The sequence below is a fragment of the Pocillopora damicornis genome, chromosome 9, assembly GCF_964200805.1.
Source record: "Pocillopora damicornis chromosome 9, jaPocDami1.2, whole genome shotgun sequence".
NCBI classification, from domain to species: Eukaryota; Metazoa; Cnidaria; class Anthozoa; order Scleractinia; family Pocilloporidae; genus Pocillopora; species Pocillopora damicornis.
The window spans coordinates 8,068,147-8,082,095 of NC_142678.1; the positions used below are offsets into that span (position 1 = coordinate 8,068,147).

Sequence of the window (13,949 nt, forward strand, 5' to 3'; positions counted from 1 at the left end):
ACAAACACATAACATATAGAGAAGGGTTCACCGACTAACATTTATTCTTTCACTTGCCAGCTATGATTTATTAAACCACTGTTGCTCCTTTGATAACCTAACGAACTTTTAATTTCTACCAATTTACAAATCTACACAAGCTTTACAGTTAAACAAATAAATATAATTAACTCCACACCGACTTATTTTCTTTTCATCTGAGGAAACCATAAAAAAAAAATATACAACCATCTACAATAATCGATGCTAATTTGGTTTCTCTGGTCCACTACCAATCGAAAACAATTTCGGTAGCGTTTCAGCTCTATATCAGACTCAGACATAACAATTGACCGAACAAGGGTCGGTTTTCACACACAGAATAGAAAAAAAATCCCAGCTTAATTATACCCAGTCGGACTCAGGTTGACAGCACGGCGCATAATTAGAAGTGGAGCTGTTTCTCGAAGGTCCCATCAACTAAAAGGGGCTGAAGCCATTGTTTAAAATAAAAGCCTTAGAACTAGTAGTATGTCAGAGCTTTAAAAACCTGTCCATACCGCATTTCTATATCATTGTTGTTTAAATTTCAAAACTATTTATAAATCCATAGCAAAAAAAATCAATAAAAAAGCTTTTGAGGATCAGTATCTACCGGGACGTTCGGCAAACGGATCCCTGGCCAGGATATTTCCAAACGTTTCGAGCATCTGAGAGAGTCACTTTGACATAAAGCAATTTTCGATTGAGTGTCAGAAGAAATCCAGAGTGCTTTGGTTTTGCTTAACTTCGCTCTGTGATTGGTCTAGAAAACTCGCACCCCTCTCCCAACCAATCAGATTAAAAAGTAAAACCCATCACGGCTTGGTCACTCGCGTGTTCCCGCGCTATGAGCAGTTGGCTCGTTTTTATTTTGGTATTTATAAGTTCCTCGTGATAGTTGCTAATGGTATGCCACACCGAATGAGACAAAATATCAAAGCAACTAATAAATAAATCAAGTCACACAATTTACATTTAAGTTGCCTACAATAAGTATCAATTGGTTTGCTAACTAAATCATATTTTTTTCAGTGAACATTGACTCTCCTCTCGTACAATTCATTGAATTGCAAAAAAAAATTGAACTTGACATTCGAAGCGCACGTAATTCGGACATTTAATTCATGAATAGCACGAGACAAGAGATAATGTCAATTGCAAAAAAATGATTTAATAAACAAACAAATTGATACTAATTACAAGCAACTTCATAGCAAAGAGTGTGACTTAATTTATTAATTAGTTGCGTTGATATTTTGTCACATTCGGCGTGGCATACAATGGTCTGATTGGCTGCTGTGATTACTTTGGGTTTTTTTTTCATGGCATTCATTTGAGAAGCGCTTCAAAATAAAAAAGAAGCAAGAATTAACTAAACAGGATGAACAAACTGTGAGGTAAATACCCATCATTTTTTCCACGAAAGAAGAGGAATTCTTGTTTCAAGTCACAGTTAAAAACGCTACAGGCTTGGCTACTAATTCGCCGCAGTCTCTCCATTTCTAGCGCAAGTGATTGTTAATTGGTAGGAAGTGCTGCGAAATAAAAAAGAACAAAGACATTAAAACTATGGCAGTAAATCAACTCAGATGAGTGTACAGGGCCTTATACTAGCCTTTTTATTCTTTTAGACGAATCTTTATATGGAAGGGTTTACCTAATTGAACCCAGTGAATTTAGGACATTGATATCTAGTGCCTACTCTGTTAAAAAATGATGTAATACTATTGTAATTAGCTCTAAGGGAGCCTAAACTTTAAAGCTGGGAAAACTTTGAAGTGATCATCTTGCCACTTACCCTTGAATCTTCCTCCAAGAAAGCTTTGGCCAAGGGATTCAACGGCCTTTCACTCCACGAAGATGTTACCAAGCGACCACTGCCGGCTGTCATGTAAACAGAAACTTCCATATCTAATAGGGCTTCTTGTGCCAACGTTTTCGGTATTCTTCGGGAACCAGAAATCGTTGATCGAAAGGCAGTCGAAAGAACCTCGGATACATTCGGTTCCCAACGAAATGGTGTACTTGCATCAGCACTGACCGCTGTTGAATCTTCTATGGTGGGTCTGTCTAGATTCCTGGGATTGAAGGCCAGTGCTGATCTAAGAGAAAGGCTCCTGTTGTCAGAAGGGGTGCGTGTAAATCCCTGTGTTTTCGAAGTTGGTGATACCACTTGAACAGGGCGACTGTATGGTTCCTTACAAAGATTTTGTTGGCTTCTTGTTGCTCTCGTATCGGTAGGACTCATGCGTGATGCCGCTCTACTGCATGGTTGTCGTGACGAAGTTTGAACTTGACCCATCCCTTCTCCGAGCGTGTTTTGTGAAGCTGAACGATATGAGGCTTTTACTGGAGTAGGCATCACATATTGAGTTTGATTTACATGAGAATATTGTAAATTCACCGGATTTCGAAGAAAATCGTCACATGTGTGATTTGCTTCGACGCGGGGAGCGATATTTGCTGGCAAATCTCGGTGACAATGCAGAGGATTTGAGTTAAACTGAATGGCAGATGGAGTTCTTGTACCTTGTTGGGACCGGTTGTGCAAAGCAACATGGTAATTTGTTGAAGACTGCCTCATGGGAGAGGGGGTGGCCAACCTCACCACTGGAGAGAACCTTGAGTACTGAGAACCCGATGAAGTTTGAGATGTTGGGTTAAATGACGACCTAAAGAGGTCACTTACAATCTCCGCCGACCGACTTGTTGGTACTGACCGTGGTCTCGTTTGAAGGTTGCCAGGAGGGCCTTGAGTGTCTACTGGTGATTCCTCTGTAATTTCAAGCAAACCTAAATCTTCAAGTGCTTGACACTCCAGCCGAGTAACGTCATCCTCTTCCTGCAAGACAATTTCGAAAAAAAGAGAAAAAAATATATTTTAAGTACTTAGTAAGTACTTTTCTGAGGAGTTATACCTTGCAGATATGAGTCAAATTATTCAAAATAGATGTCTAAGGTTAGGTTAATTGAAACTGTTGGAAAAGTTAAATGCTTCATTCATCTTCAACTCATCTCTAAGATATGTCATGATTATCACTTTCAACCTCTTTTGTCTTTGGTAAGCAAGGTTCGCCGAACTAAAATAATTTTGGGTGAAAAATATGGCTCACATTCTAAAAAAGACAGAAGTTGTGACTAGGACATTTCGTCTTGGATTAAACGCACAAACATTTTGAAGTGATTCGGTCTATGAAAATTGAACATCGATACACCAAATTAGAAAGAGTTAAAAGCCGAAGGACACCGGAAGCCCTTAGAGAAACTCTACTTTTTACGGGGTATTAACTAAACTACGTGTTAAAAACTCTTTACGGTGGACAAATTACATTGTCAACTCAGTTGGTAAAACCAAGTTATCGAATGTTACATCAGATAGATTAGCTTACGTTCGATTTGCTTTGGCTGACCGCGGAAACTGGGTGTGATGCACGGTGCCGGGACATATTATCTTGTGAACTTGAGCGGAAAATATGGAACCGTGACAAATCAAATAACTTTAAAGTGCAGTCTAACGTGACTAACGAAGTTTCGAGGAACTTCAAAAATTAAAGAAAAGCAAAACCAAACGAGTTAAACTACTAACGGTGATTCCAGTTGCGTTTCTCCCCTTTCTAAGAATTTTCTTGCTTACACGTTTCCCAGTTTACTTTTCAGAGTAAGTGGTTGTTGCTATGGTTATTGTGATCTATTCTGTGATTGATGGATTTAGCTGAGTGGACTTGGTATGATTGGCTGCTTCAACTGTCCGATTACACCGTCCGACTACAACTGTACAGAGTGATTAGTGAAATATAAAACAGCTGATGCACCAATCACATTTGAGGAAATTGTAATGGTTATGATTAGAACGAAAATTCGAGAGGACGCCGAGAGCACTTACAAAAACTCGACTTTGTATGAGTTATTAACTAACCTTCGCGTTTGAAAAGGAATGGAAGTAAACACGCGGAAATATACGAGAATAGGAGTATCGCACCTTTTAAGAAACTGAAAATTCGAGCGTTTTACTTCCTTGTTTCACGATTGAATAAAATAAGTCAAGTTAAATCAATCCCACGTTATGAAGTTTCTACATCGATGAAAAAGTCAAAGCTCTTTGCTGCCATCAGAAATCAGCAATCTTGCGTTAGTTATAAAAGAAACGAAAAGTTTTTGTGACAGCAAACGTATCTCTTTGAATCGCTATAACTTCCAGGGTGGAAGTCCAACGTCAGTTAAAAAAAAGAATTATTATTCTAATCCATCAAGGGCTTATCAGAAATCGGTTGTAATTTTTCTTGTTGTGGCAGGAAAGAACGGCACCTTCCTGTTGAATGAGACAAATCGCTTCCCGCCTTGGTTTTTGCATATGTCACCTTGAACTTGGTCTTTTAATGTAACTGGATCGACGAAACAAGATGTTTTTTTTTGTCTGAGACTAACTCGACTAGACACAGCAAACATGATGAATGTCTCTGGTTGGTTGCGACAAGATCACGCTTCTGCCAAAATCACAAAGTTAAGCTACGCTTTATAAAGTAAAATTGCTTGCGTTGCCACAAGGAAATATTTCTTGAACTTTGCTTCTATCTCTGTCGCTTGGAATACTTTCTAAACCCATTGGGCCTGTTATTTACTCGAGGTCTAACCCAAACCGCAGTTTTACGCAAGCACTGGGTCTCAGGATTCTATTTAAGAGGGTTGACTCAACCCTCTTATATAATATTAATAATAAAATGAATTAATAATTACCGAAATGTCCTGCCAGATGAGGACAGGTTTGGGTCAAAAAGAGATTTTTTAGAATATAGTTTGGTTTAAGCAACAGCGAAACTTTGTGTAAAATAAATAAATAAACCATGACGTTTTATACTCAAAAAGCTACTTTCTCTGAAACTGTGACAACGTTTGTCTCTTTCAGCGCAACATGTTTTTGAATAATACGATTAAGTTCTTCTACAAAAATATTGAAAAACTCGAATTTAAAACCGTTTTGCGGAAGTTATAGTCACTAACCTGTAGAGGAGTTAACAACGGCTCATCTTGGATGTCAGACATCTGCTTGGGTTCTTGTAGTTCATCCCTTGGAAAACAGCTCGTATCTGTGTCGGGTTTGAAACTTGTAATTTCTACCTTGGAGCATCGTAGCCTGAACCCGAAGTCCTTTATGGTGCCATACCTCTGGTTCGTGGGCAAACTTTGCTGCACAGGGGTAGACAGAGGATTGCTTGTGAGATTCGTCATCATGGCTTCAGGTTGTCTCGTAGCGCGTTGCGGTGTAAAAATCTCGGACCAATTCAGTGGATGGTTTGAGCTAAACGACTCGGAAGGAATGGCAACGTGCCTTAATGGAGTCGCTAGAGTGTCGGATTGTGGATTCAATTCACTTAGGGGTTGCGTAGAAGAATTCGAGAGGATCAACCGACCAGGCACTTGTGCTAAAGAGGCGTTTTGAACACCGGTTATTCGCTGCGGTGTACAAATATCCCCTTGAAGAGATGGCTGGTTCACTGGAGTCCGTAGTGGCTCGTGAAAAGCTTGCGAACGAGCAACCTGTGCTTCGAAATCCTGAGCACTAGTGGCTCGTTGCGGTGTGAAAATTTCTGCCCAACTTGGTTGATTTCTGGCAGAGACGAACCCAGCATTAGATACTTGTTCCCGTGCTGGTGTAAACAGAAGATTTCCACTTGCGGTTTGTATGTTTAATTCGCAGCTTGCTGTAGTAACCTTCACTGCTCCTGAACTGGCAATGGGTTTGTTTTCTGTCAAAAACAGACGAATAAACAAAAAAATTTGGTCTAGCACATTTTATTAAAAACAGATGAGAAACGTAAATCGAGACCCGGAAAAACAATTTTCCTGTTTCTTTTGTCTAAAGGCGCACAAATTGTGCCGGCGTTTGGCACTAAAACTAAAAGAAACGTTCAGACATTGATAGGGAAAAATGCAAATCATTCTCTCCAGAAATAATTATCAGATCTGTAACATTGATTCTGAACAACAAGAACATTTAATGAAATCACCAAAAGCCTTCAGGTACAAATACAATTTTAAAAGACATAACAACCTTAAAAAAGTCAAATTCAAAAGATTTTCATCAATTCTGATGGGATAGAACACTAACACTTATCTAACTTTCCCCTTGTGGCGAATTATGCGATAGTGGGCGAGAACAAAAAAAAATGGAGCTTGAAATCTTTTAGTAGCACGTGTTCGCGTGTAAATGAAAGAGACGATATAGATATTTATATTTGACGTGGGGGAGGGTAAGGATCACATGGATTTCACGGGAAGCGGAGGGTAGATCAGTCGTCACCAACAGAGTATTAAGAAGAACTATCGAAAATTGACTGCCAATTAACTGCTTGTTGGACAAAAGAGCGTCAATTAGCCAATTCTTATGGAATTCGTACAATTTAAAACTTACCAAGTTCTGGGTGTCCTTGCCTGCCAACCATTGTCGCCAATGGATCGTAAATGGTAAGTTTCTGTGAACTTGCAGCTGAGCCAGTAGTCACGTGTCTTGAGCCAGTTCTTGCGCCAAATACAGAAGTTCGTCCCATTCCCCGCGCTTTTGGGCTTGGCCGCGTAAGTCTGGGGCCCGTATAATATATGGACGTCCTTTTAGGTTCCGGCTGACGAAGGATCGAAAAAATTTGAAATAGAAAAACATCGGATTGCAGATTAATCAGTCCAAATTTTGTTCTACATAGTCTCAGACGAACACCAGTCCAGAGAGCAGGAGGCTTCTCTCGTGGGACTCCCTTATAACTTGTGGTCAACTTATGTATTGATAAATCTGGAGTGAAGAGTGAGTCGTCTTAAGATCTTCGCGCATTGAAGCTAACCTTATTCATCTGGCCTTATATGCATTTGCCCCCTCCCCAGCCCCCCTGTTAGCCTGCGTGGCCACCCTACAAAGGAATGGGGGAGAGGATGGATGGAGACGGGAAGTATGGGTGGGTAATGGTTTGGATTTGGAGGACTCTCGCAGATCCTATCGATCACTGTTTACACCGCATTAGCTTTCCAAAAATTCCTATCCCTTTGTGTACCGACCAGACACGGGTTTCAACCCCGTGGAAGGTTGACTAAGCGTTGTTAGGTGATGGAAGTTTACACGCTAATATTATCAAAAAGAGATGGGGAATGCATTTTCAACAACTGAGGTCGAACAACACCGCCCGTTAAGGCGATAGAATTTTCCTTTGTTGAAAATGTAATCGTCGAGTACAATTTCAGTGAAATAAAATAACACAATGTGGCACCTCTGGCCAAACAAATACGAAAGTATTATGATAACAACTTTTGATGAAGATAGCGAGGAACTGTAAAAAGTTTTATGGCCTGGTGATCCCAGCCATGATTTAGATCTATAAAGGTTTTGTATCGATATCCGAACTATTTTCTGCTGACCAAAACTAAAGTCTGGAACACTGTTATCAGTGGCCACGTTTCTCGAAAGTCCTCGAATTGTTAAACGTTTTTGTTTTGTAAGAAAAGCAAAGGAGATCCAACAAATTCATATTCTCACGTTCCCTGTCAATGTTTTTTTACAGTAAACTCTACGTGTATCGACTTTCTTTCGTAAGGTTCCAAACAAACAACTCTGTTGAAAGTGAGTGTTCTATTGACTAAACAAGTACACTTACCTCCCGAAAGGACTGTCGTGCTCTGCGGATTGGAGTGACCCGCCCGCCTGCAAAGGTCACTCGGCCGGTGGGCTGGGCGCTAGATTGGTTAAAAGTTATCCCTGTGTTGCTCAGAATACTTTGTAGGGCCTGGCTATCAGGTTGAAATTCGAATTCTTCGTTTTCTGGAACGTAAAGAAAAACGAAAGACATTGAAAGAAAAATTATCTTACTATTTAGAAGTGGCTGAGAACAGACGAACTTAACTTATCAGCTAGATGTTTTTATTCTGATGTAAACCAATCAGATCTTGAGAGACTCAGAGTTGTCCGAGATACCACTAGGCTTGTCTCGATTTCAAAACGAGGCTAACTTCGTTCCGCGCAAAATATGAAGAAACTCTTTTTGCTTGAGTTCATTGTCGTACATTTCCACAAGGAATTTTTTCAAACAGTGGCAACAAGAACCTGAAAAAGGCCAATTATCATTTACGTTGGCTTCCAGAGGAAAGACACCACAATGATCAAAGTATTCCTTGCTCCAAATTCTCTTCAAAGGTAAACTGCTAAATTATTTACCTTCGTCTGCCCAGGCTACCTGTTTCTTTACGCATGAGGAAGCCTGGGACGTAGCGAGTGCATTGTCAACTTGACGCTGTTTCAGGGAGGACGCATTGGTCAGTGCAGCAGGTGGTGTACGGAACACACGACTTGACGCTTCCAAAGCATGCTGGGTTGGCGGTCCCGTATAATAAATCGAAGTTCTCTTGGCAGTCCCTTCTGCTAAATGAGTTGTTAGGCCTGATTTGCTGTCAGGAAGAGATGAAAAATTTACCATATTGTAATCAATGTGAGAATTGAAATATTAACCCACAGACGAAATCTATACCGGCACTAAAAAGTAAGCACTTTTTTATATGGCAAGGTAGTTTTGAGATAAAACCGAGCGTTCAGATTGGTTCTTGCTTGGTAGGTATTTTGTTACACGGACCATTTCCATGGAACATTCATAAGCCGTGTATTTTTGTCCGCGAAAGCCGGCAAATTCAAAATATACAACTTTGATCTGAGTGCTATATAGCTGATAAACTATTTACAAACCTTGCTTGCTCGAACTGTACTCGGAAATGTTGGCCCTCGTCTATGCAAGTTATGCTAGCCTAGTAAGTTGTATCTTTATAATATATAACTGTAATCTGTAAGTGCTGTATAAATAGTAATTGAATAAAAATAGTTTGTCACCTTGAGGGTATTCCTGCAATTGTCGCTCGACCAGTAATTCGGCGATCCTCGTCCTAATGGAATAACCATTGAATAATTGACATGAAGAATGTGCTGCAGTTTCAAAAGAGTTCCTCACCCAGGGGCACTCAGTATTAGCAGATTTCAATTTGATCTACAATCATTAGAAAAGGTAAGACTACGACCAGTCCCTCTATGACTACTTAGTCCGTTGCCCTCGACAGTGTTCTGAGTTTCCATCAACACGAAAGGATATTTTGACATTTCAATTCATGTGCTTTCAAGACAGCGAGAAGGTGAAAAATGTGAGCAGCGAAACTACAATTTGCTTTGCGTTTTCTAGAGTTATAAATGTTGCTAGCAGAAGAAAGAGAAATTTCGTCTTTCGTATCTCCCCACGGCCGTGTAATATTCTATATTTATTACGCATTCAGTAAACTTTATTAAAGATAAACAACTCCTTATTAGGAAGTAAAAATTCTGATTGGCTAGTCTCACGCTCTACATACAAGAGGTTATATGATTCTGGGCTAATCTATACAGACGTTGCAGGGTCTGTTTTTTTTTTTACTCTTGCGACGCACTATGCTGTGAAAGAAGGGCTAAAAGATGCCATTCAAAAGGGCACAAAACTGCACTTGGAAAAATTGGCCAATCCACATAGCTTCCTTCGCTGAAAGGAAACCACATGGATTGGCTAAATTAAAAGGATGACATTCATCGTAGTCCTTCCGTACAGAAGTATTTGCCCTAAGAGTTTGTACCACATTCCATTAGCTTTCCCTGAAATTTACTGCTTAACAATTATGACAAGTCTACATAGAATGATCCTGAACCCATTTTACCTTAATTCCTGTATTAGTTAAGATTTCTTTCAAGGCTGTGCTGTCAATCTCAAAGTCATCATTGTCACTATCTGCAACTGCGTCCTGTTCATCTTCACTGTTATAAGCATATGGTTTTTTTGACTTTTGAGTTTGTTGGCCACTTACAGCAAGGTCAAAGGGTTTAAACTGAAAATAAAATCATTATGGTATGGTAAAATAAAACAGTTTTCTCCTATAACAAATAGGTCTCACTTTTGCTATGGACAGCAAGTGGAATTAATATTTTTCACAATCCAGCCTTACCAACCAACAATAATCATCCTGCTTTCATCAGTAAAAGGAATTTATCTTTCCAGGCACGTACATTTACATGTCTATAACGTTGTACCATATTTTCTCAAATAAGTGCCCAGGCAATTTCAGAGGGTGGGAGGCACTTACTGGCACTTACAGTACTCCTGTACTGATTCCACCGTAGTTGAAGCTTAAACAGTTACAAATAAATTGGCAATAGAAACATGTTTTCCTTGTATCCCTACTATCACGAAAGTGAGGGAGAAGGGGAGGGGATTGCCTTTCTGACATTATGTCCTAAGGGGGGAGGGGGTAAGTGCTTGTTCAGGGGAGGACGCTTACCAGAGTGTGGGCACTTATTCAAGGAAATATTGTATGTGTACCTATCTTATTCCTATAGTAATTTGGTATTAATACTGGGTAATAAAATATACACCAAGTAAGCACAAAGGTACACAATTTCGAAAAGAATACATGTAAAATAAAAATCATTTCCAGTTTCTTACTCCTGCTCAAATCAATAGATTACAAGATTGCCTTGGCTAGCAAATTCTTTTGGTGCGTGAACAGTGTTATATGTAAAGGAATACAGCTTGCAGGATCAATATCACTTCAGTCTAAACACTATTCGATATAAAACTAGTCAATCAGTGTACTTACCCTTGTGTTTTTCCTCTTTGCAACTGCCTTTCCCTGAAAAATTAAAATAAAGAAAAGATATTGAAGCAAAGTATGTGTACACGTTACTGAAATAACTGGTGGTCAGAGGTGTTTAATCATCTGTACTCCAAGAGAGGAAAACTCTAAATTATGGACAACACCAAAACAGATCAAGCACTTTGAAAATTAAGACAACCTTGTTCTCAGCATCCTCTCTCTTCGTCCCTTGAGAAATAACACTCTCAAGAGGGAGGAAGACATTCATATTCAAATGTAACAAGGAGTCCCACATGGTCAGAGAAGTTGGAGGGGGAGGGGAGGGGGGATAAGGGTAGATCTACCTGCTACCTTGGTGCTATCGAAACCCCTGGGAAAGTAAAGTAGCACTATGACAAATACTATAGGCTAGTTAAAGTAGTAAGAATGTGAAGTAATTCTAGTATGTAGTGGAAGAAACTATTATATTCAACAGAAGCATGTATTTGATACACATTAATGTCAGGAGATGACAAACCAAGGATAGTAAAATTTCAGGGAGGGGAGGGTACAGTGAAGGCAGATGACAAGTTGTGTTTGTTACTCAGTGTTGCTGATTGCCAAAAAGTGAGATTATTTGGCTTGGCTGCTGCTTGTAGCAAAGATGTATAAACTTAAGCAAGTTCATAGTTGTATAAACAGTGTCAATAGTTTTAGGGAAATTGGACTAGAGAACTCTGGTGGATTATACAGTTGGAATGATTGCTAATGGTGACGAGTGGTACTCAAGCACTAAGCTGTCAGCAGACTGTCATAAACCCAAGGGCAGAAGAGATGAAGAGAAGCAAGTCATGTAGTCATCTCATGACTCCTTATACCTCAGTGCTTGCTAACCAATAAAATTGATTTAGCACAGATGTGTGTCTTGACCAACTTACAAAGTCAACCAAACAAACAATATATCTGATGTACAATAGGTCTTGGCTCCTGTGTTTGGACATGTTTATGTAGCAGTATTGCAAAAAAAAAAAAAAATTAAATATCACAGCTTACCTTGGAAAACTGGTTTTCCCATTTTTGATGAAGTTTACTGAAGTCTGGAGCTTTTTTAACTTTTGTGGATTTCTTGATGGCCTTTACAGAATCAATCAATCAATCAGAATCAAATTTGAGCTTAATTGTGATTTTTTACTCACTGTGTTACTACTACTAATGATAATAATGATAATAATTATAATAATATGATAATAATAACAATAAAATTACAGTGACTTTAAAATTTCATAATCAACAATGAATTTCCTTCCAAGAAAATTTCCATGTTCTCCATGATTTGCACAAACCTTGATAAAGGTTCTGGTTCTTACTTATGATCTATTGGAGGACAGATGCATAGATAACACCATCATTGACAACAGTTTTCTTTTTAATTAATCATATAAAACAAATAGATTACATGTTGCTGTGGGTCTGTACAAGATCACATCACAGATGATGTCAAAATGCTGTATGAACATCAGTGTCACACTTGGCTGCATCTTGTGTGCTTTTTTCCATTCTCACCACAATTCTGACATCATCTGTGATTGATTACTGAGCAGTCGCATGGTTATGTGGAATCTATTTGTTAAATGGTACATGATTATCTTACTGGATCTGCATTTTCTTTTCCTTTCACTCCTCTCTTCACAGGGACTGGAATTGAGCTAAAAAAGCAATACTACACATGAAACGTTTCCACTATTATGATTTTCATTTGTACATAATAAAGCTTTAAACAAATTTTTACTTTCCCCCTTTTATTCGGTCTGACTTTCCATACAGTAAATGACTGGACAATCCCAAATAATCTTTCACTTGAGATATGATGTAAATGTTATTTACCTTTTCCCTGAAGTTGGTTTTGATGTGGTCTTCTTGCTCTTTAGTGCTAAGAGAAAAATTGATTGTAATTCAATTTTAGCAACTGATTACCATAATGTTTACCCCCCTAAAAACTTTCGTCGTGAATGTTGCTGCGACAGTTATTGTTGTTTGTTTTTTTTTTTTTTAGAAGTCATGAACGATCACGAAAAATTTTGAAAACACAAACCTTCCGCAGTATTGGCAGATCTGGGCTTGACTGCCTTGGTATTTCCTTTATGGGAAGCTCTGATAGATGAAAACATGGTAACATTAAATACGATAATTTACATGGCTGAACAATCAAAGCATATGACCTCATATTTTATCAGATGTTTTCAGTCGGTGATTTCACTACGCATGTTGTTAAACAGCTGTTTGTTTCGTGTTTTCGACATCGAAGTGTTGCATTTAACAAACTGATTAGACTGATGAGACACATGTAATCTAGTCTAGGCCTTTATGTTAATCGAAATCTGTTCAACTGAAATTATCCTGTATATGAAAGCGATCGTCGCAGTAATGAACATTACTTGAGCAGTAGTGATAATAAGGCCTGAAAAAAATTCAAGCCTGTACTTAGAAGTGTTCATTACTGCGAAGATCGCTTTCATATACACGTCTTTAACCGCTGTTCATATATGATTTTCATATATGGGATTTCACAGACATTTGAAATTATCCTCGCTCAATAAATAAACAAAACATGAAACAAGTGAGCGTGAAAGATGTCGATCGTCGGCAACCTTTGACTTGTTTCTCCCAAAAAATTGCCTTTACCATTCATGAAAAGAGCCAGGCTAAGAGTGGTTCCCATAAAAGTAGTTTCATTGGGCTCTGAGAACAACGACCAGCACATAATACTTCCTGAGATCAAAACCTGCCAACGTTTAATTTACTTTCGCACTGTACTTACGCATCTTTCGCTGTCTTTTTTGATGATTGCGATTTCAGTCTCGCTTCACCAGCCGTCGGCATGGCCTTCCAAAATTTACATGATCTCTTTCAAAGCCAGAAAACGACAAAGCCTTGTAAATTTTTGGTAAAAACTCAAAACACAATCATGTGTAGTTCACGCATGGAAAGCAAAAGAACGCTAACATTTTGTTAAATTTCCCGATCGTTTATTCTAAGCCAATCAGATCGCTTAGAAAATTTAAAATGACTCTATCCCGGATGGAAGAGCGTCTGATACAAGAAACGCCTGGCAGAAACTCGTTCTACCCCAGATCCTTTTGGAATGTGAGTGTCAAACAGTAACTAAATTACTTTGTAAGGTACAAAATTCTTACTGTTTATGTTTGTTTTTGGTTCGATCAAGAAATACCCCACTGCAAATTATGATTGAAATAAATGTAATTACCTCTCCAAAAATTCATGGGCAGCTTTAAGGACCAAACGGTCGAAGGAAAAAT

At 38.8% G+C, this 13,949-nt stretch overlaps 1 protein-coding gene across 1 annotated transcript; it reads right to left on the reverse strand.

Moving 5' to 3' along the window:
- Window positions 1-14: 14 nt before the first annotated feature.
- LOC113669630 (uncharacterized) lies at window positions 15-13,666 on the reverse strand. The gene is made up of 14 exons (XM_027185698.2): window positions 13,451-13,666; window positions 12,725-12,783; window positions 12,517-12,562; window positions 12,284-12,338; window positions 11,686-11,766; window positions 10,657-10,689; window positions 9,721-9,888; window positions 8,876-8,928; window positions 8,213-8,442; window positions 7,656-7,819; window positions 6,431-6,638; window positions 5,020-5,765; window positions 1,820-2,863; window positions 15-1,556 (listed from the first exon to the last, which is right to left on the reverse strand). The coding sequence occupies exons 1-14, from the start codon at window positions 13,510-13,512 to the stop codon at window positions 1,524-1,526; spliced, it is 2,982 nt and encodes a 993-aa protein (XP_027041499.2). The 5' UTR covers window positions 13,513-13,666; the 3' UTR covers window positions 15-1,523.
- Between the last annotated feature and the right edge of the window lie 283 nt (window positions 13,667-13,949).

What these genes read in the sequence shown, in the direction of transcription:
- LOC113669630 (XM_027185698.2), bottom strand. Translation starts at nt 13,512, where the DNA reads ATGCCGACGGCTGGTGAAGCGAGACTGAAATCGCAATCATCAAAAAAG. An exon ending in TAACTAATACAGGAATTAAG is followed by an intron (nt 8,929 to 9,720) that starts GTAAAATGGGTT and finishes TTATTCCATTAG; the next exon opens with GACGAGGATCGCCGAATTAC. An exon ending in TCTTGGAGGAAGATTCAAGG is followed by an intron (nt 1,557 to 1,819) that starts GTAAGTGGCAAG and finishes TTTATTTCGCAG; the next exon opens with CACTTCCTACCAATTAACAA.